Source organism: Lepisosteus oculatus, chromosome 8 (genome assembly GCF_040954835.1).
Source record: "Lepisosteus oculatus isolate fLepOcu1 chromosome 8, fLepOcu1.hap2, whole genome shotgun sequence".
In the NCBI taxonomy this organism is placed as follows: Eukaryota; Metazoa; Chordata; class Actinopteri; order Semionotiformes; family Lepisosteidae; genus Lepisosteus; species Lepisosteus oculatus.
Genome location: NC_090703.1, coordinates 14,807,673 through 14,831,807, shown reverse-complemented (window position 1 = coordinate 14,831,807; position 24,135 = coordinate 14,807,673). Strand labels below are relative to the sequence as shown.

Genomic DNA, 24,135 nt, shown 5'->3' with positions numbered 1-24,135 from the left:
ACCGTAAAAGTGTTCTATTTGTCTTTGTGTAAAGTACACAGATTTCTAGGACACCAAACAAAAATTTTAGGATATTTCACTGTGCCTCATAATAGCTTCAGTGAACATGCCTGCAGCAAGTTTGTAAATGCACAAAATATTCTGCATTTCATATGATAATTAATTTAATAAGGAGTTTCCACATGCTGTATGTTATAAGTGTCTAAAATGACTTGCTTAGGACAGTAAACCTACCTCACCACCATGGTCTTTGATGTGACAGTTTGCAGACTACCAGAATTACATTGTCAATGGCTGCATGAAGGAGAACCCAACGATGGAGCGCTCTATAGCCCTGTGTAATGGCATCTCACAGTGGGTCCAGCTGATGGTTCTGAGCAGGCCCACTCCACAGCTCCGTGCTGAAGTGTTCACCAAGTTTATTCATGTTGCTCAGGTAGGAGAAGAAGAAAATGCCGTTCTCCTCGTTGCGCCTCCAGTTAGTGCTTTTCTTTCTGTACAAAACAAGCTTTTCTTTTTTTCCTGAAAGATTGAAACCCCTCAGAACTGGCATTGTTCAATTCAGAACAATGGTAGTTTTGATGGGATTCAGCCTTTACTTCCTTCTTCCTTGCTTGACATTTACCATTTCAAAATTTAGATATCCCTCATGTTTTCTCTTACAAATCTTGTGTAGGTGTGCACATATATTACATCAGCTTTAAGACACTAGAACTTGCTTGTAATGACTCATGTTGTCAGTGCAAAATACAATATTCATCTGCTGCACATTAAAAGCATGGAACACTCCTGGTGAGATTATAATGACTTTGAAGTGCTTAGTAATAATGCTTTTACAGGATCAAAGAAATCTATCAAAAAAAATGAGAGAATTACAACAAAAACAGCTTCTTTGAGTATTGACCAAGTCGGGACATACGCTAATGGATTAATTTGACAAAAAAGTATATAGGTAAACAATATTTGGCTATTTTCCTTTGATAGACTAAAGATACGAAGAGATAACTAACTCTTACTGTTGCATCTTTCCAAATTCTATGAAGACCTTATATACACTGACTTTGAAAGGTTTGTATTATTTAAATTCAAACACCTTCCTTAATCGGGAAAGTGTTCATTGTGTTTACTGTTTTCTCCTTAGTGAAGGAGTGAAAATCTGAAATTAATGGGCTCTTTCAATTACGATGGCATACTAATCTGATCAAACAGCACAGGTCTTTTTTCTACTTGTTTCAGGATAAATACATAAAATAAAATGCATTGCATTTTTCAAGATAATTGTATAACAGCAGACTGCTTATACGGGATACAGATATTATCTAAGGTTAAATTTATATGATTTTAACATCTAGAGGTGAAACAGATGTTATTTTGAAAAAGCCACTAAAAACAAGCTGCTTCAGCCATTGACCAGAATGTTACATTGTTAGCTAGGAAGTTGCTTGCATTTTTAGATCAAATGAAATAGTATTGTCCTGAACAAAGTTTTTAATGTATGATATTCACTAGTCTTAATAATCTTAACATTCAACGCTTGAATGTGCATAAGTTCAATTTAATTTAATTGTTTTTTTCAACACAACTAGTGTTTTTCTTGTAGAAAACAGGCACACATCACTTCCTGGAAAAAAAAAATTGATACACAAGCGTCACATCCTTTGTTTTTGTGTTTAGTGTTGTTACTTTTTTTGCACAGAAACTGCATCAGTTCCAGAACTATAACACACTAATGGCTGTAGTTGGGGGGCTTTGCCACAGTTCTATCTCCAGATTAAAGGAAACCAGTTCACATGTACCCAGTGAGGTCACTAAGGTAATTATGAAAAAGAGTTTTCAATTTGCAACATAAAAATGTGCAAGCTCCAGTTTTATTTGATGTAAAATGATGTGAAACTTTTTAAGATAGCTTTACATTTTAATGACGCCTTTAGTTTATAAAATCCATAATCATGTAACTGAAATGTTTTGCAAGAAACAGATATTAGCTAGACTGTTCTTTATTACTTAGCATTTTTAGAAGAATTCAGCATTCTGTGTATGTTTTTAGTTACCCTTTTACTATTTGCTAGTTTATTGTGTGCCTATCCGTCATCATCAGAAAGCTGCCCAATCCTGGAAAGGATGGGATGCCAGTCTCTTGCAGTGCATAGTCACATAGGGACAATATAGACATGAATTTACCTAGTCAGCAAGTCTTTGGAAGCCAGAGCACCCAATGAAAATGCTAGGAGAGCATGCACACTCTTCACAGAAGTCTTTAATTAAAATCCAGGACCTACCAGCTGTTAGGCAGCAACAGTATCTGCCATGCTCCATACTGTCCCACATTGTTCTTAAATGACATATAAAATAGACCAATGGTAAAACTGAGTAATATACTGGCAATATTATGCAGACTTCAGAGTATTACACTGAGTCTGTGTAAAGTTCTTTGAACATGGAATGATGTCTTTTGTAATACCCGGTAAAGATTCAGACTGGTGTGTAGCTGCTGCTTCATTCTTTTTACATTTAGTATTTTAATAGCATCTTTGTAACTCTGCCCATTCCTCTTTGTTGTTTGCACCTTTAGATGGGAAATCGAATCGATCAATAAATTCAGATTAGGAGTTACTGACAATGTGTTTTGTCTCTCTGTGAAGGTGCTTAATGAAATGACGGAGCTCCTGTCATCGTGTAGAAACTACGACAACTACAGGCGTGCGTACAGTGAGTGCACAGGATTCAAGATCCCAATTTTGGGCGTTCACCTTAAAGATCTCATCTCGGTATACGAAGCCATGCCTGACTACGTGGAAGATGGGAAGATCAATGTGCAGAAGCTACAGGCACTTTACAACCATATCAATGAGCTCATCCAGCTTCAGCAGCTAGCTCCTCGCTTAGATGCCAATAAAGACCTTGTTCATTTGCTAACGGTTAGTGAGATAATCTGCCACTCAGGGCTTTCGTAGCTTTACTCTTTCATGCACAGAAAAAGACAAGAACAAGACACATTAATTCTTCACTTTCTTGAAACGTCGTGGAGCAGATGGAAAAATAATTTACAGAACTAGGTCTTTTTTTTTTAATACATTTTTTGAGTTTAGTACATGATCTCTAGGGTGGCACACATTCATTTCTTATGAAAATTTTCTTTTAAAGAAATGTCATATGTGCATGTGCTGTATACATCTTACTGTAGAGGGTTTTGAAAGTGCAACCATCATTCCACAAGGCGAGAGTCAGTCTTCTAAAAGGTTGTCCTTGGTAATCGACAATAATGAGATTCGTTACTTATGGGAACGTTTTGATTTGATGGAAATTCTTTTTTTATTTTAAACATAAATTTAACACACCATAGAGCTGTTCCGATTTCTGAGATTCACTGGGGTCCCAAAAGGGGTCGACCAGTAAAGAAACCTGTTCACTAATCTAAGCATCTCTGGTTTTTTATTACCTGTGTGAGACTGGGACTTCCCAAAGACTGGCACACAACTGGGTAAAGTGCCGCCATAGTTTTGTTTGCCAACTTATCTGTTGCAAAACCTGAAGAGTTGATTGGAGATTGGGCACTAATTATATGTCAAAAGGCCACAACCAGCTACAACATTAGCAATTTTCAGGACTGTTAACAGAGAGTTTTAGACATGCAAATTGCCAAACAGTTTCATGATTGTAATTCATAATGTAGTGCTACCCAGCCACTAGTGTGGTCATTTTCACCATAATGCTCTTTCACTCTATTGCTGTGATTGCTGATTTCTAAAGTTGAACATTACCACAAATAAATTCTCCTTTTATGAAATGTGGTCATGTGCAGATGTACTGTAAGCACTAGATATCTGGAAAGGAACTGGGGGAGAACAATTAGGAGATGGAATGCTTTAATCACAGTAATGATGAATAGGAAAGACACAATTTCACTGCTGTCATTCAGTTATGGTACACAAGCTCTGTAACTCCTGTGGGACATGCACATCATAGTTATTGTGTTGTTTTTATTCATCAATTCGGTGTTGCCTGAGAAAAGTGAAATTCTGAGGCTGATCTGAAAAACTGGTGGTACTGAGCTTGTCTGGGTATACTTGTCTTGCTGGGTATCAGTAGCTTTCAGTGTTACAGTGATCATTTAACATCCATTTGATGTTAATTCTGCTTTGGACACTGTGGCTTAAAGTGTAGAAAATGGCAGACAACTTAACAATTCACATGTCGGAGAAACTGTTCTTTAATGGGTCTGTAAATCTCAGTATATTTTATTTACCCTTCCTATAAAGTTAAAATGTATTTGCTGCCCCTCTCTTTGAGAGTTACGCGGGATAACTTTATATTGACCTTTTTGTTGTGTTTTGTAGCTATCTTTAGATCTTTACTACACTGAAGATGAAATCTATGAGCTGTCCTATGCACGTGAGCCCAGGAATAGCAAAGCACCAGTGAGTCACGTTACTTTTCTCTAAACTTGTGAGGCAAAACCTCATTTATTCCAACTGCTTGAAAATGTAATTGCTACTCAGCAAGATTTTTTTCAAAGCCTTTTCACAAGCACTATTTTTAATTTTTTTATGATGCAGAAACAAAATCGCCTCTTTTCAATGTGTTAACATGAGAGAGTTAACATGTTTTTCATGGGTCTCTTTCCATTTAAAAAAAACTACAATGTAACAAAAATCTGTATAACTATTTTTATGAAGGTTTCAGGTTGAATGTTTCAAATGTGATGAAAAATTTCCAGAGATCTGCAGTACAAATAAGCTCTTTACTACTACTAAAGTAAATATTTCAGCAAAAGATATACTTTGATACTGTAGAGTGACTGTGAACAGCTGTAAGTAATTAAAAGGTAAAATTAGATAATGGTGCTGCCTTAGTGCCTTACGTCAAACCATTGGGTTTTCATGGAAAATCATTTATAATATTTTAAAGGTACATTTGGAAATAAAAGTGCAACTTGTGTTTTTGATGAAGAACAGGGCCCTATTTTCTCTGCATGCTTGTTTTCTACTTATAAAAATGAAGTAACAGATGAGAGGTTCTCAATAAAATGCACAGTCAAGCTTACAAATGAGAAGTAATATTTTAGAAAACATTTTTTAAAGAGCATGAAATCCAGAATAGACTGAAATCCAAAGAAAGCTTTAAGGATATGCAGTGTACAATGTGTATATATGGAAAGAAGGAAAGATACATACATTTTTTGATCTCGCTGATTTGAAACAGCCTTCAAAATAACTTGAAAAACTGCTAATTTATATCAAGGTTTAAATAGGGTTGAATTCAAGGCTGTCTTTGGTCAGCTTTGTCTGTCTGCAGCTCTCAGCTGAAATTGTTTCTGAGCAACTGTAGTGACAGGCCTTCGTTTGTAAGGATTTAGACATTTCCATCGTTTATACATTTGGGAATTATGAGCTGTTTTTTTGAATTAATTAAAGAACCACGTATTTACATGATTTTCAGGGTCTAGGTCACAGTTTTAATTCTCATGAATGGAATGAGTAAAAAACCTGTTCTTAATTTACAAGACTGAAACAATAAATATTTTTGTTTTATTAATATTGTGAGTGCTGAAATGACAATGCCCCCAGCAAGAGGTTCTTATATTAATCACTGTTTGTTTCAGTAGAAGATAGAGATGCAAATATTGTATAAGGCTTTTAATCTCTAAAATGCAGTGATAAAACTTCCATAACTCCATTTTCTGCTGGAAGAAGAAGGTGGTTATAGGGTCTTCTGCAAAAGAAAGCTATGGTATCTGCTATTAAAGGGTTATTTGTTAGAATCACATTTGTAGAGTGACCATTTTTTTTGTCCACAGTGGACATTTTCTGTCCATGTTGTGTAATATTTGTTCTCTGTGCACTGATGTTTTTTTCAGCCAGCAACACCTTCCAGACCTCCAGTAGTTGTGGACTGGGCATCGGGGGTCGCCCCAAAGCCAGACCCAAAGACCATCAGCAAACATGTACAGAGGATGGTGGATGTAGGTCTTTTCAGTAAAATTAATTGCTTACTACAGTATTATTAATCTATACGCAAGTGAATCATTTCATGGATGAATTCTATCAAAGATCCTTAAAGGAGAATTTTTCTCAAATTGTGATTTTGTTTGAAGGTTATATACCTTCAAAAGTCAGAACAGGTCTGGGAAAATAACTGCCAAATCAAAAGAGGGCTTTGGAAGAGTTGGTCATTAATTTATATTTGTTGTTCTTCGTACAGATTTCTGTGAGTTACATTTACTTTACCATACAACAAAATAAAATTGTAGAAGCAGAAGCGAAACTGGCTGGTTTAATGATAAATAGCTCCTGTTTTACTGCTGCTGTTCACAGTCTGACTGAAATCCCTTTTTTTAAAAAAAACTTTTGAAACCAAAACAGGGCTTAAGATCAGTGTGCATTAGTTGTACAGCGTATCAAAAAGTACAGAGAGATTTAAGCACCGTTGTTTTCTCACTAATGGGATGTGTTTTCTTTTGCAGTCGGTGTTTAAGAATTATGACCATGACCAGAACGGATATATTTCTCAAGAAGACTTTGAGAAAATTGCTGCTAGTTTCCCGTTCTCCTTCTGTGTCATGGATAAAGAAAAGTGAGGAAAACATTTCATCATCAGTTCATTGCCCATATTAGTTTTGCCACATTTATATGAAAATGTATACCATGTTGTAAATGAAAATGAAGAGGTCAGCTATGAGTTACATTATATTTTCTTAAAAGTGACTAATGAGCTTTACACTCAGTGCTACTTTCACTTTTGAACAAACATTGTTACAGTACATAAGCTGTTTTAACAACCTGTTGATATCCAAACAGACATACAGTACATTATTTTTTAAATGGGAAGCTCGCTGAGCCTTCATGAAAGGTTCTTGAGAGGTAGGGTGAGGTATTAATTTGTTCAAGGTGTACTGTAAGTCTTAATTTCCAGCCCTTCTTGCTGCTTGCTCAAAAAAGAATTGTAGAAAGTACCTCCTAAACCTGACACGATACATATGCACTCAATACAACCATTAGGTGGTAGCAATATCTTTAATATTTCCTCTCTGGTTTCACTTCTGTACAGGGAAGGGCTTATCAGCAGAGAAGAAATCACTGCCTATTTCATGAGAGCCAGTGTCATCTGTTCCAAACTTGGCCTGGGTTTTATTCACAACTTCCAAGAGACTACTTATATGAAGCCAACGTTCTGTGACAACTGTGCTGGATTTGTAAGTGTTTAGTACAAGTATGTTATTCATTTCCCAGTTTGTAAAACATACGCTCTAGTAATGCATTACAAAATTACTTTAAAAAGAGAAAAGGTATAAATCGTGTGATAAGGAAAGACCTCCTCTGATTACTTCTGCATTTCAATGAAGTGGCCTGAGTGAGATAATTAATTCAGCTATTCTTTTTGCTTTTATGTATAGGGTGTCAGAAATGTATTTTATAACATATTCTTATTTTCTTTTGCAGCTGTGGGGTGTTATAAAGCAAGGATACAGATGCAGAGGTATTTATCTGGTTAATAATTTACATATGTGTAAGTGTGAAAGAAGTGAAACATCACTCTTTTTTATACCGTATGAAACTATGTATCAAGTTCACACACTTATAACATCATGAGCACTTACTACTCTAACTGAAAACTTAAGAACTAAAAAAATCTTAGTTTAACACGCATTCGAAATAGAGTTCTGTAATTTTAACAGTGACATGGATATTTTTGCATACAACAGCTGGTCAAAAGTCCTATACATTTCTCTGTTATACACCTTTATCCAGAGTGTAAAAGGTAAGCTGTCTTGTGGAGACACAGCCTGTGGTTTTTGTAGTAGACTGCAAGCTGAGCTCTGCAACTCGCATGAAAGAGAGCTTTCAAAGCGCAAGCCGATTTGAGAGCTGACATTTCAGACAGCACGTCGAAACCACAGTGACGTGCCTCAGTTTTTTTTTCCTCTGTCGACCTGTCTACAGACTGCGGAATGAACTGCCATAAGCAGTGCAAAGACCAGGTAGCATTTGAGTGCAAGAAGAACCCTAAGAGCAACACAGCAGACAGCAGCCCCACGTCAAGCTCCACCCCGACCGCACTCTGTCCTCCAGAGGTCAGAGGTTACGAGCACGGTGAGAACAGCTTCACACTTTCTTGTAGAACAAGTGAAAGTTAAAAATGTAGATCCTCATCTACAGAGCAAGGTTGGCCTATTAGTCATCAGAGAACTTTGCTACTTTGTTGCAATGCAGCATTCCAAGAAGGCCGTTTGATTTTGCCCATTATATGCCTTTAGCTGACATTTGGAATACATTTTGTGTTTGTGGAAATTAGCCTACAGACAAAATGCATATTGTGTCATTTAAAAGGGACCGTTGTGTAAGTATTTGCAAGGCAATTCTAAATATAAAGAGTGAAAAGGCAGTATATTTTAGCCCATGTCTTTTTTATATATTTTGATCAATGTAGTTTATGAAAATGCACAAGATTCAATGAGTTGTAAAAATGTTCATATATGCTCAGTATAAAACACTTAAGTTTTCATAGCTTCTAACTGGGGGATTTAGAATACTTTGTGAAATATCTTTCCTCTAAATCTAAATAACATCTTAACATCTTTCTTTGAGTTACTGTAATTGATCAATGAGCAAGGAGGCCCGTAGGGTAATTTCCCTGTGTAGGTGGAACAAAAAGGTCATCACTGCCTCCAGCAAGCTGCACGTATAGTTCAGTCATAAATCTAGGAACTGATTAACTTACTGAAATACACTCTGTATTCCAAGAACAACTCCTTAACAAATACCTTTAAAGTTTATTTTGGGATGTTTATCATTGGATGATCAATTAAATGGTAAATAGTGTAGTATGTGTTTAAAAACTTTAAATATTTTTATTATCTCTGCTCAGTACATTTGAAACCATTGTAACCAAGAAAAAAAACAGCCACACCACACTCCAACTCCTCCTTAACTTGTCTCTCACAGGCTCTGAAGAAGGACAGTTTGCATATCATAATGGCGAATTAAATGAGCACGCTGACAAAGGCAAGGACTGGGAGCCAGCAACTTCAAGCGTCTCACAGCTGAGACACCCAAGAGAGCAGCACACCAGGGGAGTACATAAAAGCACCCAGACTGAGTGGCCCCTGACCCCGGAGCCCACACTCTTGCTACCCTCTCAATTGTCCCCCAGTCCCTCTCAGCTGTCCCCTGGTCCCTCTCCCCTAACCCCCTGTCCCAGTCCTGTGCCACAGCGCAAAAGAGCTTATGCCAAGTGGGAGAACCGGGCCTCCACCGTGCAGAAGCCAAAGGAGCAGGATGAACTGAACAAGCCTACCTATCAGCAGCTGGAAATGGTAAGTTGGGGGAGATGGGACATTTTTTGTTCCATAATGTAAATATGTATTGAGTATTTGATTATGAGGGATAAAACTCTGCATCTTGGCACTTAAAATTCACATTCCCCACGTTGGATCTTTTATAAAGAGACCTATACTACTAACCTGAAGGAAACAAAGTACAAATGCACTGGAGACCAGGAGTGAAAAAGTGATCGTAAAGTTCACTTTTTGACACACAGCTGAGTGACATGAGGGAGTTGCAGAAGGAAAGGTCAAAGTTTAAGAACCACAAAGCTAGTGGACATTTCTGTGAAAAAAAAGACAAAGTATATTTTTTAAAATATTAAATAATAACTGGGCTTATAAAAATGAGGTAAACAAAACTGCTGTAGTAATAGGCAAAGGGTGTATTTTGGCATACTGTTTATGAAACAGTAAATAATACAGTTTAAAAGATTATGCAACCTAGTTATTTTTCATTACAGTAAAAATAGATATGAAAACATTTTGATATCTTAAACTGTGTATGAACCCCAAGCTCGATAATAATAGCGTCCTGTGTACAAGGTCGAATCCTGTGTAGAAAATGTCTCTTGTTGAACATGGCATTTTTCCATGAAGCAGATTTTATGTTCATTGGTCTTTGGAAATGATACTGATTTGCTTCTTGTTTGGCGACGATGTCTTTAGTGTTCTTTTTCATACTAAAACTCTGAGCCGTTTCTGAGGAACACATTGAAACTGTATACAGAGAGGTGTGTCTGGCACAGGGAATTGCCCTGCTTTATCTTACGGAATCTTGATCCATTATCAGGAAAAGCAGAACCTTCAGAAGATCAATGAGACCCTGAGGAGGAAGCTGAAGGAAGCAGAGCGAGAGGTGGAGATCCTGAAGACCCTCCTGAAAAGACACACCCTCCACCCTGTGGAAGAGGACTCATCCTAACCCAGACTGCCAGGGCTGGGACTGCCAACTTTATTCAGGCACAGTTCCGACCTTTCTAAATGTCGACTAAACACTCGTTTGATATGCTGTTTGAAGACCCACCGCCTTTTGTGATGAGACAGTAGTGCTGTAAATCCAGCTCCTGTGTTTCTAGTCCTAATTGTGTATAGTACCAATCAAACCCTTTTTTGTTACCTACAGCCGTAGACTAGTTGTTTGTTTTTTTGTATGTTAGTGCCACCTCTGCTTCCGCATATGTGGAATTGAAAAGCGTACTTATTACACACAGAGAGCTGCAATTGTCACTCACACACACTCCAACTAGTGTTGTGTACTAGATAAGCTATATACAGTATGTATATAAATATGTAAATCCATAGAGATTTCAAGATCAGCACCCTGTAAAGTTATGTAGTTACATTTATTGAATGGAACAGTTCATGACTGGTTGTGACACTTTGTTTAATGTAAAACAGTAGGGCCACCTGGTGGAGAAAAGAAACCTGAGTCTTTATTTCTAGGGGATTTACCCACTGTGACTTGTTTAAAAGAGGGTCGTAACAAATGGAGATCATTACACAGTACAGACAACACATTAAAAACTTTTGGAAAGTTTTGGCAACAAGAAGAATTCAGCAAATGAAAAAAGAACAGACTGAGCATTGATCTGCAAATCAAAGCAACCCTAAATAATTTACAGTATTTGAGATATATTGTCGGATTCCATCTTTTTTCTGTCTTCTAAGTTGTGAAGTCATAGGGGAGAGCCCTTGGAGAAAACATTAACAGTAAATTGTGTTGACCGTGTCGCAGTGAGCAACTCATGGACAACACAAAGTCTTTCTTTAACTTGGAAAGATGTAAATAATTACAGAATTCATGCCTGGAACACAACTATTATCTTGGTAGAATCACAAAGCAGGAGTGATTTTTTTTGTGTTCCTTTTAATTATCTGCTCAGCATTCTTAAATAATTATTTATTTAAAAATCAACTGTATTACGACTAAATGTAGCAAATCTAAGGTTACTTTGCACTTGATATATGATTTTAATACAAATTAAGCATTGTGCACACATTGGTACTTGGGCAGTTTCATACATCACACAGTAGTGGGTTATTGTACACACAATCCCATCTTCCTGCATTACTTTTGTAAAGTTCTGAGAAATATAACCATATTTTAATATCCATTTATAAATATCTGTATAAATGTAAAACTTTTCTGTCGGTTCAGAACAAATGTAATATTAATTTAAATGTTGCTCCATGTGTTTTATGTGTTGTAAAATTATAGTGTATGTAGTAAGTCTCCTTCAGCTCAGACCTCCAGACTGCTAGTCTTCTTAGTAAAAGCACCAAAAGAAAATGTAAAAGGTGCAAGGTGACTTCTGTAAATTCCTTAATGTATTTTGTACTATGTATATATGTAAATTTCCATCCTGTACATATTTATGGTGTTACTGAACAGTCTTATCTGTGGGGTTCTTGAAAAGTATCAAAACTGTGGAATAACTAACAATAAATACAGTTCCATGTAATTCTGCTATTAATTAATATAACTACCTACTGTATCAACTTTCATTTGATTTTTTAAATATAAATCGGTGATGTTGTGTTGTGACAACACTGCTCTACTAAATATTAGACAGTATGTGCCCTCTGGTGGATGTATTCCAAAACTGTTTTGCTATCTTAAAAACAAGCCACAGCAGTAAACTACACCCACTTTCTTTTTAAATAGTCATCAGTTATAGTTTTCATTATACAAGTCTCAACTCTGGTTTCAACATGAGCACACTAAGAGCTGCATTAATTACTTTACTGGTACTGCACTTCACAAGTGAAATCATTTTGGTTCAATACATGTTCTAATTTTTAAACCTTGAAGAATATTTAAGCAAGAATGTAATGAGTTATGGAACATTGTTCAAAAGAAACTGTGCCTCGGTATTTAGATCAGTGTCCCTCTGAAAGTTGTTACCTGTATTTTTTTCCCAAATAGAGTATTCTGAGATGCAGGCTACCATTTGATTGGTGTTCACAGTAGCATGGATACATGCCTGACAAAATGGAACCAGATAGAATGATTCTTTACTTGTAAGTTTCAATAATAAACCTGTAGTAATTATTAATTTCTTAAAAAAATGATGTGCATGTGATGTTAGGATATTTCATTTCTAATAGTTGATAATTAGAAAAGTGCACATCTAAATGCATTAAGACACAAACTACATTTATTTTGACATTGACAAATGGGCTCCATTTTAATCTTTTGAAATTCTAAAGAAACTGAAATTCTCAGATGTATTTCTTCATACCAAAAAATACAATTTCACCAAAGACCACTAAAGCATTGTGTGAATTTTTATTTAAGTTCAGGAAAACACTCACGATGATACAAAAACAAAGCACTCTTTAAAACAAAAAGTTTTTTAGGACCTTCCAAACTCAAATTTCATTATCTTAGAACACCATACAAGCTCTCTTCTACTGTATTACTACATTCAGTTGGGAGGGTTCACAGTAGGAATAATCTTAATTCTGACTCTGTAGTTGAACAATTCAAACAAAATATTTCCCTCTGAATGAAAAAAAAAGATTCCCTCTTAAATAAAACATCTAAAAAACACAAATTGCAACATAATCGTTGACTATTATTTTATCATCAATTATTCCCCACTATACAAAGAAGAGTAAACATGATGGTCATATAGTGTACATAGTTAACTTCAAGAGATAAGGAATAACACTTCACCTGGTGTTTTGAATAGAATATAACAAATCAATAACGGTTGTACCCTCCTCTTCCTCCATAACCTCTTCTTCCTCCTCCTCCTTTTCCCCAGTGCCCGCCTCCCCCACCTCTCCCTCCCCCTCTGCCTCCCCAGCCTCCCCTCCCACCGCCATCCTGCCTCTTCTGCCAGGGAGGCATTTCTGGACACGGGGCCTCAATCTCAGAAGGTCGTCCGCCACGGTCAGGCACTCCTCCCATCAGAACCTGCGAAGAAAATCCCATCCCAAACGTCAGCTCAGGGGTCAAAAAACAGCCATGGTAAAGCATCTTCAGTGGCTCAGTCTACTGCTGTTGCACACTTTCTGCAGAGACACGCCAGACAAAATGATGTCTGATGCTTCCTTTGCTTAAAAAGTTTTAGAAGTGAAAGAGGGTTGAAAACATTTAGATATTTTTATTTTACAGACTTCCATTGTACAACTCAGATCTAATATCAGGCAAAAAAAGTACTAGAAATGTGTAAATTGCACTGATCATACCTTATTAATTGGGCATACTGTCCTTTCTCTAGTTGATCCACTGCTCGTCTTTACAACGTTGCAGATGTCTTCTCTAGCAGCTAGCAGGCGGGCAAGACCTACCGTGGTCTTGGAAGAAAGTGAATGTCTTTTGGGTTGATAAGCTTTCGCCATGTTATCTATTTGATCCTAAAAATGGCAACAAAGAAATACAGATGTGAACAAATCACAATTAAGCTGCAAGGAATAAACACTTTTTCATCTGCCTTGTAAACTAAAACTTAACGTGCACACTGTTATAGACCCTTGTATTTTAGTTATTCTTGGTAAACAGAACTCACAGATGGGGAAGAATTAATGTTTTCTCATTAGCAGAAGAACTTGCAACCACAGCATTTCTTTTACAGTACACAAATACCAGTAGAAAGATAAGACACATTTTTTTATCTCTGAAGGTCCAATCAAACAAATGTAAACTTAAACAGCATTGCACTTGTTTTGGTAATTTCTGAATTCTTTCTTTACAACTATCCTAGATGGACAAAAAATAAGTAAAGTATTTAAGATACAGTTACAACCCCATAGCACTGCTGCAAAGCAATCCAAAATACCAAATAACAAAAACCTCTAAGGGAAATAATCAACAAACTAACATTTTTGAAGACAGTAAAACAAAAGACTAACAGATGTCAAGATGCATAGTTTAGGCCCTGGCCTGGTTTGCATGACTGGTTTTGTAACTGTATTTCAGTCTTCCAGCCTCAAGATACCAGATGCAGCCTCCTCATTAAGCCACTAGTTGAGCAATCATTAACAATTATTACATTGCGTTACTTTAATCAACTTAATTACTCTTCCTATTACTATATATTCCAAACATCAGCACAGTGATCAACAGAGGAGTGTGATGGCTATAGACTCATTTAATCATGCATCCCAGTGTTAGTAATATACAGAATTTCAGAAACTGTCAATAATCTATCAAAAGGCTTTCCCCCTTCCATCAGTGATTCCTCAGCTATTCATATCTAAAATACCTACATATCCAAAGTCTAGAAAATCAAAACATGCAAGATGTATAAAAATATTACAAGAACTGTTAGCAAGAAGCAAATACAGTAACTGTCACTTATGGTGAAAGAAACATTTTAGTGCATAATATTTCAATATTATCAGTTGGTTAATCCTAATCAGTGTTCTGTCACATATTGACAATATTCTGTTAAAGCAGTGGAAAGTATAAAGAAGCATACTTATAGAGGATCAGATGTTTTGATCTGTTTTTAGGTTTTCCTCTTGCACAGAAGGTTTGGGTAAATATTCCTTTCGACCTGACCAGCTGTAGAAACTACCTTATTTAATAAATTTTGTTAATAAATGCATGTAGTTTGAGGTCACTGATTTTCTGTTCCAGGGGAATATGAGTACAGATAAAAGCCTATGTTAAGTCATATATAACTGCAGATTCAAGTTCCAAACCTTCTTAAACTTTCTGGGGGGTTTTCTGGAGGACACTTTCCTACCACTTTTGTTATGTTTTTGTGATCTTAGCTGACTGATACCTTGTGCATGAATTTGCTCAAATAATGTCAGTATGCCCATTTGTAGGTCTCTATTATTTATTTTAAATTTTAACCACAAAAACTATTTCTCATTATATGAGTATTTTTCTAACAGTTACTGAGTTGATTTCTAATTTATGATGTATGTTAGCTTAACCAAAAGGCTACAGGGACACGTTTAAGCATTATAAATTAAATATGGGATTCAAAAACAAGTCCTGCAAAATGCACGGGCTTAGCCACAGCAAATGAGACTTACTTTTGCTCTTTCAGACCAGCTGAAGGACTGTACAGTTACGTCAAGCCTTTTTATTAACATCCTCCGGCGACATTCGTACTCGGCAGAAAGTACTGAGTTGATCTCCTCTAGTTTTGCCTGCAAATTTGAGATAACGAAAAAATAACGCACCAGAAAACAATGACAAGCCTTGGATACATGCAGCACTTTTGCAGAGATATGTTTCATTAGAAGTATTGTCTTCATATCTAAATAAATTAAGATCTGACTGAATTATGCATGTATGTGACCAGGCTAGGTTTGAGTGACAGAACTGTAAAACAAATAGTTATCTTTAACTCTGAAATCTGAACCCATGAAACTTCTTAAACTGGAAATACTGGACTAATGCAAATCCTATTTTCAGTCATTTGACTTTGACTCATCATTGTCTTCATCTGTGTTACAAGGGAAAAGCAAACAAAAGTATACATTATAAACACAGAATGGAAATTGAATATTAAGGTTCTACAATAGCCCAGTGAGATATCATTTAGAATACTGCTAACAATTCTGGCTGATACACTGCACAAACACAAGAAAATCACAGTACACGTAATAAAATCCTGTCTAAAAGTCACTTAACCTCTTGAGGTTTGATCAGAAGAGATTGCAAAAACCAGAACTACTAAAAAATCTTGAATGGTTTTCACACCTTGGACAGGATCAAGTGTCTGAATTATTGCCACTGCATTCCATCACAAAGTGTTCAGTAAGTGTGCTTACCCACTGATCAGAGTTGAGTCCTGACTTCAGTACTGGCTTTCCTACACAGTCCGTTGGCGCTTTTGCAAACAAATCATCTATCTGTATTAAAAACAAGACAAAATGAAAAAGATCAAATAAAAATTAGTTTATGTCTTTCACAGGCTTTCTTCTGCTATGCTGACTAATTTAATTAATTGGGAGGGGTGACACTGAAGCAATTATCTCGCTAGTGTGTACTTTCCTCCAAAACTGCCAGTGCAACGCTCTTCCAGCAATTTTCAGGCTGCACATAGCACTGTACCTACCATAAACTTACCATTGATTAAGACAAATGATGCAGCTCCTTATACAATCTCCCAGGTATCCAAGGGCCTGGTAAGACAAAGAAATACCGGAAGGCTCAAGCCCACCTTTTCAGGCAGTGCTCAGCCAGTTGTGTGCCTTCACCTAGGGAATCCAGCCAGCCAACGACACAGCCCGGACATAAAGGTACAACATTTTAGCAACTAAAATTGACAACCATTGGTTTCATTCACCACTGGAGTGCACTATCCACCTGGGTGACGCATGGCGACTATTATTCAACAGCAGCCTTACAGTGCAGCAGATCATGTGGATGAATGACAAACTGCTTCACCAAATGAAACAAGGTAGAACTTTAAGAAGGCCAGACTGTACAAATCCTGAGTGAACTGTAGCCAAGGCACTAAGGTTAACACCCCTATTCTTAGAAACAGTGTCCCAGAGTCTTTAGTCAGCACATCAGTTAACATCTCATGCATTGTTTTTTGAAAATTCTGGTTCAAAGATTCTGCAGCAGTACAACTAAAGCACCTACCTTTGTCTCAATGCTGGAAAATAACTTTGCGTCGATCTCCTTTGGCTCAGGTAGTTTAAGTGTTCTGCAGATGGCCTTCAAATCATGTAAGGCTACGTTTCTTTGCTCAGGTGTGCAGCTCGGTTGTAATTTGCTTTCTATTATCATCGCAGCTTGAAGCTCTGAACTCAGATATACTGCAAAAACAGATAAAACAAATTCAACAACACTCTATTCTGGGGTGTTAGAGAGATCCATTAAGGGGTAAGTTAAAGGCATCTTTTTTACACTGTTACAAAATGAAGAACATACTGGCTGGGAAGTTATCACAGTGAACATTTTACTAAACTACAATTAATCTTTGTTCATCTGTCTTCTTTCGCATACAAGCCTACACACCCCACTGCTTTTAAAGTATCAAAACATTTTTAAAGAATAACCCTCACCTGAATGAAGAAAAAATAAAATTGAACCACTTCAAAACCACGATGCAAACATACAGCTAGTTTTGCTTTATGGTCTATGCACAGTGTAAACAGTAGTTTGCAGAGTCATTATATGGAGATTATCATCTAGAGTACAAGTGGTTAAAGGCCCCTTTCAAACTGGGCTAAACTGCTCAGGCTGCATTTTTATCACTCTAACATTGTTGCAACTGTACAGACATTCAGGTATTGCAAGGGATTATCAGTAAAAAAAATTATGAGCAGAAGGCCAGAAAGAAAATCTGATATGCAAAAGAAGGTTCAGCATCTACTGAAAAAAAAAACCTTACACCCTCGTACTGATTTCATGAGGGTGCATGAACTGGCTGAATTGTTAGAAGATTCCATTTTTAAGCAGTTCTCCAACTCTCATAAAATCAGTCAGTCAGCAACTGCCTTTTTAAAGACATGCATTGGGTTTTGGAAAATTCCCTCCATAAAATACCTATTTCTCTGGCTAAAAGGGACCTAAATGTAATTCGGTGATTTGCTGAAATACAATGCTAGCACACAGTATTTATACTATATGATACACAGGAATAACTGTCATCACATTACTCCATGAGAGAACATACAAGAAGTGCCTTATACTGTCAGAATAAAATATATACCACACCATTGTTTTAAAAGCAAATGGACATCTAAAAATACTGTACCTATAACCTACCTAAGACTTGTATACTATCCAAAACTTACATGAAACTCGTGATTGCTTACCAGACTCAATTTCCTTTGTAAGAGTTGAAATGAAAATTGCAACAATATGTAGTAACAGGGAACAGCTATAACAACAGAGTGTCACGAAATGCTGTGCTATAGTCCATGGAGCAGAAATTACCACCTTCTATTCAATCAGAGTAAGGGATGAATTAGCATAAAATCCCTGCACAGAGAATGTAAGTCTGTGTCTAATAAATTTTAATTTAAGAAAATTATTTTAAGCAAGGATTTGTGGTGAAAAGTTTAGAAAATGTAACTGACCCTTGTGTTCAGTACATCAAGTTGGTAAACTTTCCAAAACGTTTAGGCAGGTCAAGTCATAACACTGAAATAATTCAGTAGATATTTTGGTGTAAATCCAATTCTTAGAAAGCATGGTATTTTTTTTTATTTTGAAATTCACCTTAAGACTTCCTATTTTTTTTTAAAGAAAATATTGTTAAAACACAATACATTTCAGAAGCTTTGTGGAAAGACACTCCTAACCACACTTTGGGTCTCCCCATTAGATTTCGGCAAAGTGTGGTGCATTGGGGTCTTTCAGATTGTGACAAATCACTGAGAAATTGGGACTGTGTATTGTCATATTAGACTCAGGAGCAAACACCCCAGTTAACAGGCAATAGAGTGCTGACATTTACTTGCCTCCCACATACTAATGGCACAAATGAGCATTTTTCTTTCTAAGCAGGGCAGACTATTTTCTTTTTATATATTTCTTTATTTTCACCAGGGCTTACAATGAACAGGAAAAATCACCACATCACCTGTACACAATCAACTCACTAATGAAGCTTAGACAACTTTCAAAGTGAGTTTACAGTACCACAGTCACTTCTGAATGTTCAATTAAATTAAAATGCCACCAAAAACTAATATACAGAGTTCGATTATGAATATATTTTGAAAACAGGAATGAATGTCTGTTTAAGTAGAAATTCCTGGAGGCATAACAGAATATTTGACAATGTAGTTAACAGGAACATTTATGACTTACAGAGAAGCTTGAGACAGTTTGTTTTGTTCTTCAGTCTTCCCTGGACCTCTCCAGTAATGAGTGGAGGACACGGACAGCCCATTTCTTTTAGTAAACCGCTGATTTCAAGCTGAAGACCCTCGATATCATCTTTTTAAACAAAATCAATAAAAAGGATGTAGAAGAGAGGAAACTTAGTATCGATTTAATAAAAAAGAGGTCATGGATTAGGATATCTTCAAAAATTCAAAAAGAACAATTGTTCAATTATTTTGTGCGTAAAATAGAGAATAGGCTATGAATACTGTTTACCTGAAGCAGTTGTGATGTTCTCCTCAAGATTGCAAAGCTGTTTTAGCTGGGTTGTCAGCCACACACAAAGATTTACGTACTCGTGGGAAGACAAACCGCTTTCAGATGCTTTTATAAGCGTTTCTTCATCCAGTAAAGGCCCGGTATACCTATAAAATAACAAGTATCATTGCTGCCAGAACGCATACAAAACGGTGAAAAAAATAAAAACGCAGAGTTTATTTGGTCAACTATGCATTATTGAATAAAGAAAACGCAAGAAAGGTCGATATTTTGTAGTTTTTTATATGAATAACGTTTACAAGCAAGGCTATGAAAAGCAGCACCTGAAAAAAAACACTTACCCGAGTTGCTCTAAAGTATCCAGAATATCGCACTCCATTGTCAGGTATTTAACAACAGTCACAAATAACTATCTTTCCCCTCAATACGCCGCCATGTATAAATAAAAATCAATTTAACAACGTGCACCAAAAGCACACGGTGTCGCACAAAATACAATACAGAAGGCAACACGTACTCATATTCTATTGGTTCCGAGGTTAGAAGCTTTACGAGTTTCTAAACAGGCCGAGTATGTAGAAACACATATAACCACAATAATCCTTAATCTGCTTTTTTATTTTTCTTATATTCTATGTGAGGACAGAGTATTGTCCTCACTCCAGTTCCTGTGAGTAGCACTTGGCACGAAAAATATACTGTAGCATTAAAAAGTGTTCCGAGTTCTCCCGTAGGTAAATTAAATGTTTTGCTCTATAAGCAGCGGTGATTTACTATCCTCGTGCAAAGTAAAGTAACGCCGCGAACGGCAGCACTCCTTGACCACATCAAAATTGCCGTCTCGCTTGCAGCCAGCTGTAAGTTTTAGTCCAGCTCAAGGGGCTGTTACAGACGGAAATTAACAAAACCACAGAACAAAAACTCAAAGATAAATAATTACTATTCTGTCAATATCTGATCCCAACAGGCCCCACAGTGTAGGGATTTATTAAGTACACTTTAAGTTATGAGAGCGAAATATGGCATCCAGAGACCAGTGAACAGGCACAGACCATTTTCCAAGCTGTAGAAGTGAAAAGTGACAGAATTTAACAGTGACGTTTTGCAAAGCACATCACAGATGTACAGCTTATATTGCTTTCATTGGTGGCCACACATCCTACCTGTGATCTCACTGTAGGCCCCCTGTTGATGAATCCTATTTGAGGACAAATGTTAATCAGCATCATTTTCCTTTTCTGTGTTCAAAAATGGTACTGGGCTGGTAAAGAGGGGCTCTTCTTTTGCCAGCAGCTACACTACTATGCAACTCGCAATTGGAAACCAACAGAAGCTAAGTAGGTGTGAACCTGGCCAGTACCTGGATAGGAGACCTCCTGGGAAAGCTAAGGTTGCTGCTGTAAGAGATGTCAGTGAGACCAGTAGGAAGCGCTCACTCTGTGCGAGTCCTAATGCCACAGTATAAGTATGGGGACCCTATAAAAACAGGTGCTGTCCTTTGGATGAGATGTAAGAATAAGGTCCTGACTCTCATTGGTCATTAAAAACCCCCAGCTATTTCTTGAAAAGATTAGGGGTGTTACCCCAATGTCCTGGCCCTGGCCTTTACCAATCATGGCCTCCTTATAATCCCCATCTATAAATTGGCTTCATCACTCTGTTCTCCTCCTGACTGAGGAGCGTAGCATGTGGGGAGCGTTCTGGCGCATCATCCAGGTGGGCGTTACACACTGGGGGTGGTGGGGAGGAGTGCATTACCTGTAAAGCACTTTGAGTGGAGTCTCTAGAAAAGCGCTAGTTGACAGTATTACTATTAAAATTTGGGCCTCTGCCTCAGGTACAGGCTGCTGAAGAGAGCTTCCTTGCTCACTCTCCCATCCTTCAGGAGGTGTGGTGTCAGTTTGCAGAGCTTCCTATGCACGGGTTTACATCTAGCACTATGCCAGTCTCTGCAAGCAGGGGCAGCATGTCAGCACTGCTGTTGGAAGGGGAAGTCGAACTGTCTTCTTCGATGGCCCCTCGATTCCCAGGTCCTTTCCGACTGCACCTTCTGCTCTTGCCCCTAATTTGGAGGTAAATCCACGGTAAAACAAGATGTCTGCTTGAGTAACCTAATCAGCCTGACAGTAAGGGCCACTGTACGAGTCCTTTGGGAACAAATGGAAGGAAGAAGGAACAGTGAGTTACTCTGCCCACAAGGGGGAGTAATACCAGGAGGAGGGAGCATTCCCTTCACACAGATTCAAAGCACCAAACCTCTAATCCATGGAATATAAATTTGACGGGTAAAGGTTTATTCCATGCTTCAGGACACCTGAAGAATGCTCCACAGCCAAAATATTGTCTCTCTTTTCTTTTCCATTCATCATGGAATAAACCTTTAACTGTTCCTTCGCAGCCTATACATGCTTACACATACCTACATGAGTATAAACCTTGATGGCCTAGCATGCACACTCACTCTCCCACACATAGATGGTCAGAAACACAACAAATTGGTCACATAACACTTAACAATGGAAAAATAACAAAATGACCACCCTGTCAGCCACTGTCCTACAGTGCTGGGCTTCATTAATTGCAGTGCAGTTGCTGTAGTCCTATCCGCATTGCAAGAAACCCACCGGCTTCCAGGCACCACAACATTTTGTTTTGCGGCAATAGGAAGCTTGCCAAAAATGTTTACAGTACATCTCATGAATCATTGGCATTTTGAGTTATGAAAGTGCTTAGAACACTGAATAAGCAAAGAAAAGTTTTCCTGTCTCCCAGCTGTAGGTCTTAAGTTTTAACTTTTGCACAAACTTCAAAGCTCTACTCCACACCACTTTATTCAATCTTTATGTTTGTTCCACAATGGGAGCGGCCTCCAAATTCATTTCCCATAATTCTTCAATCTTCGGCTAACAATTGTCTCTTTTTGTGTGTGACCATTTTATTAATAAGGTCATTATCAATAACTACAATTACGAAGGCTAAGAACTGCAATTAGGTCCAACAACCTGTATATACAGATAAAAATGTATGGTGTTCAGAGTAAAGGTTTTAAGATAGAAGAAATTTGTGTGATCAGTTTCTTTGCCTTCTTCCACTCTTCCAATGACTCTGCATGTGATTGAGTCTAAAACCATTTTGAGCTGAGGTACAGTATAAACTGCTTTAAACTGAATTATTGTAGTCATGCACAAGCAATATTGCTCTTTAATCAATAGCTCCACATGATGTACTGTTTTTTACTCTTATAATGCAGTTATCTAGTCAATATAGGAGCTTTTTTGGAAAATGATACGTTGATAGGAAAAAATTAAACATCTCCACACCTTAACATTTATCAGCCATCAAAGACCAATGTGCTTTAAGAGTCATCCACATCATTATGTGTAAAATAACTTCAAAGAGACTTCTGCTGTGGGAATTTCTGAAATTTAACCATGGTATCTGGTGATTAATTTGTAAATGAAAATCTCTGTTGAAACAAAAATCCAAAATTTTTATCTACACATCACTATATGTGACTAGCTATCATTAAATATTTATACATCAGTGAATGTTCTGTGGCAGTGAAGTACTATGAATCAGGTAAGTAGGTTTGCATGCTGTAATCACTATGTGAAAACTTCCGGGAGAAAATAAAGCCTAGACTATCTCAAGAACTGTTAAATCATCTTCCTTTGATTTTCAATAATTCCAAAAACTATGGCTAGGTTTTTCTATTAAGTGGTGTGCATGAGGACTCATAATATACATTGATACCAATCATATATCCCAATAAATTAAGGTAGCACATATCTATTCCTAATTATTCCATATCCTATGACAAAGATTGTGCTACATTACTTCAATTAGTTTTTACTTACCAGCAATCATAATTAGGCTCTGGAAATACTTCTCAATTTAAAACATCTAGGGTTAGAATCAAAAGTTAACATAAATCTACTAAGATGTCTTTGTGCTACAACACTAACTTTTAAGAACTGCTAATAGGTATGCTTGTTACCAGACAGCATTTATAATAAAAAAAACCTTGATGAGCGTATCAAGAGTTCAAACATACATATACACATCTAAAAAAAGATATAATAGTAAAAAAAGAGTAACTCAGACACCAAAACCTATCTTTTATTCCTCCTTAAAATATAGCAAATATTCCTATGACCAAATGTAGCCAATTGCTTATAAAAAAATTTGGCACCACTAAAATCAGAAACCCTAATAATTCAGAGCTTTTTTGGTCAGACTGTGCTACTGTGTTAAGACAGCTGCTACTCTGCTGTATATGGAATTCAATAATACAATACAGTCACAAAGTAAAAGAGCAAGCATGAAGCATCCAATAAGTAAGTTTAAGTATAAGTGACTGTCCAGCAGATGTAGACAATGCCATATACTATATATTACTAAAGAATAAGGTTATCAAAGACGTGCAGACAGTTTCCAATAAATCTCAACGTCTATACTTCTAAAAAATGTCAACAGAACATCATTTACACACAATGCAGACCAGCCTTGAAGGGTCATGCAATATACTGGGTATTACATTCAAAAGTGAATGTAATAATGTCTTCATAGTTTCTTCCCTTCTACTTAAAGCAAATAGGGTGAAACATTTAAGGCTTCAGTGCATTATGCAAACATAAATAATAAATACCTGAAGTAATATTAATCTTTTGCTCTGATATTACCATAAACTATTAACATTACTTCACATTGCTTCTTAATTTTAGAAGTTTACCCAAATAAAACAAACCTTAAATACTGAGATTAGACGCAGCCGATT

The 24,135-nt window shown here is 36.9% G+C and overlaps 2 protein-coding genes across 5 annotated transcripts in view; one reads left to right on the top strand and one right to left on the bottom strand.

Annotated features, from left to right (window-relative positions):
- The window catches only part of LOC102683591 (RAS guanyl-releasing protein 1), a 51,332-nt gene extending 39,548 nt beyond the window's left edge, over positions 1–11,784 (top strand). For all 4 annotated transcript variants that reach the window (XM_015350835.2, XM_015350834.2, XM_006632499.3 and 1 more), the window contains exons 7-17: positions 263–436; positions 1,697–1,813; positions 2,643–2,918; positions 4,338–4,418; positions 5,858–5,962; positions 6,464–6,573; positions 7,048–7,192; positions 7,440–7,476; positions 7,941–8,090; positions 8,943–9,313; positions 10,113–11,784. In XM_015350835.2, coding sequence (XP_015206321.2) covers positions 263–436; positions 1,697–1,813; positions 2,643–2,918; positions 4,338–4,418; positions 5,858–5,962; positions 6,464–6,573; positions 7,048–7,192; positions 7,440–7,476; positions 7,941–8,090; positions 8,943–9,313; positions 10,113–10,244 — 1,698 coding nt within the window. In that variant the 3' untranslated portion in view covers positions 10,245–11,784. The remainder of the gene's footprint in view (positions 1–262; positions 437–1,696; positions 1,814–2,642; positions 2,919–4,337; positions 4,419–5,857; positions 5,963–6,463; positions 6,574–7,047; positions 7,193–7,439; positions 7,477–7,940; positions 8,091–8,942; positions 9,314–10,112) is intronic.
- Positions 11,785–12,597: 813 nt separating this feature from the next.
- fam98b (family with sequence similarity 98 member B) lies at positions 12,598–19,879 on the bottom strand. The gene is made up of 8 exons (XM_015350837.2): positions 19,700–19,879; positions 19,356–19,504; positions 19,065–19,193; positions 16,884–17,059; positions 16,064–16,144; positions 15,320–15,436; positions 13,520–13,687; positions 12,598–13,244 (listed from the first exon to the last, which is right to left on the bottom strand). Exons 1-8 carry the CDS (start codon positions 19,735–19,737, stop codon positions 13,029–13,031), a joined length of 1,074 nt encoding a protein of 357 aa, XP_015206323.1. The 5' UTR covers positions 19,738–19,879; the 3' UTR covers positions 12,598–13,028.
- Between the last annotated feature and the right edge of the window lie 4,256 nt (positions 19,880–24,135).

Bases quoted from the DNA above. Each gene is read 5' to 3' on its own strand.
- fam98b (XM_015350837.2), bottom strand. From the start codon at position 19,737: ATGGAGTGCGATATTCTGGATACTTTAGAGCAACTCGG. The intron at 19,505-19,699 runs GTAAGTGTTTTT...GTTATTTTATAG, and splicing joins GATACTTTAGAGCAACTCGG to GTATACCGGGCCTTTACTGG. The intron at 19,194-19,355 runs GTAAACAGTATT...TTGTTTAAAAAG, and splicing joins GAACATCACAACTGCTTCAG to ATGATATCGAGGGTCTTCAG.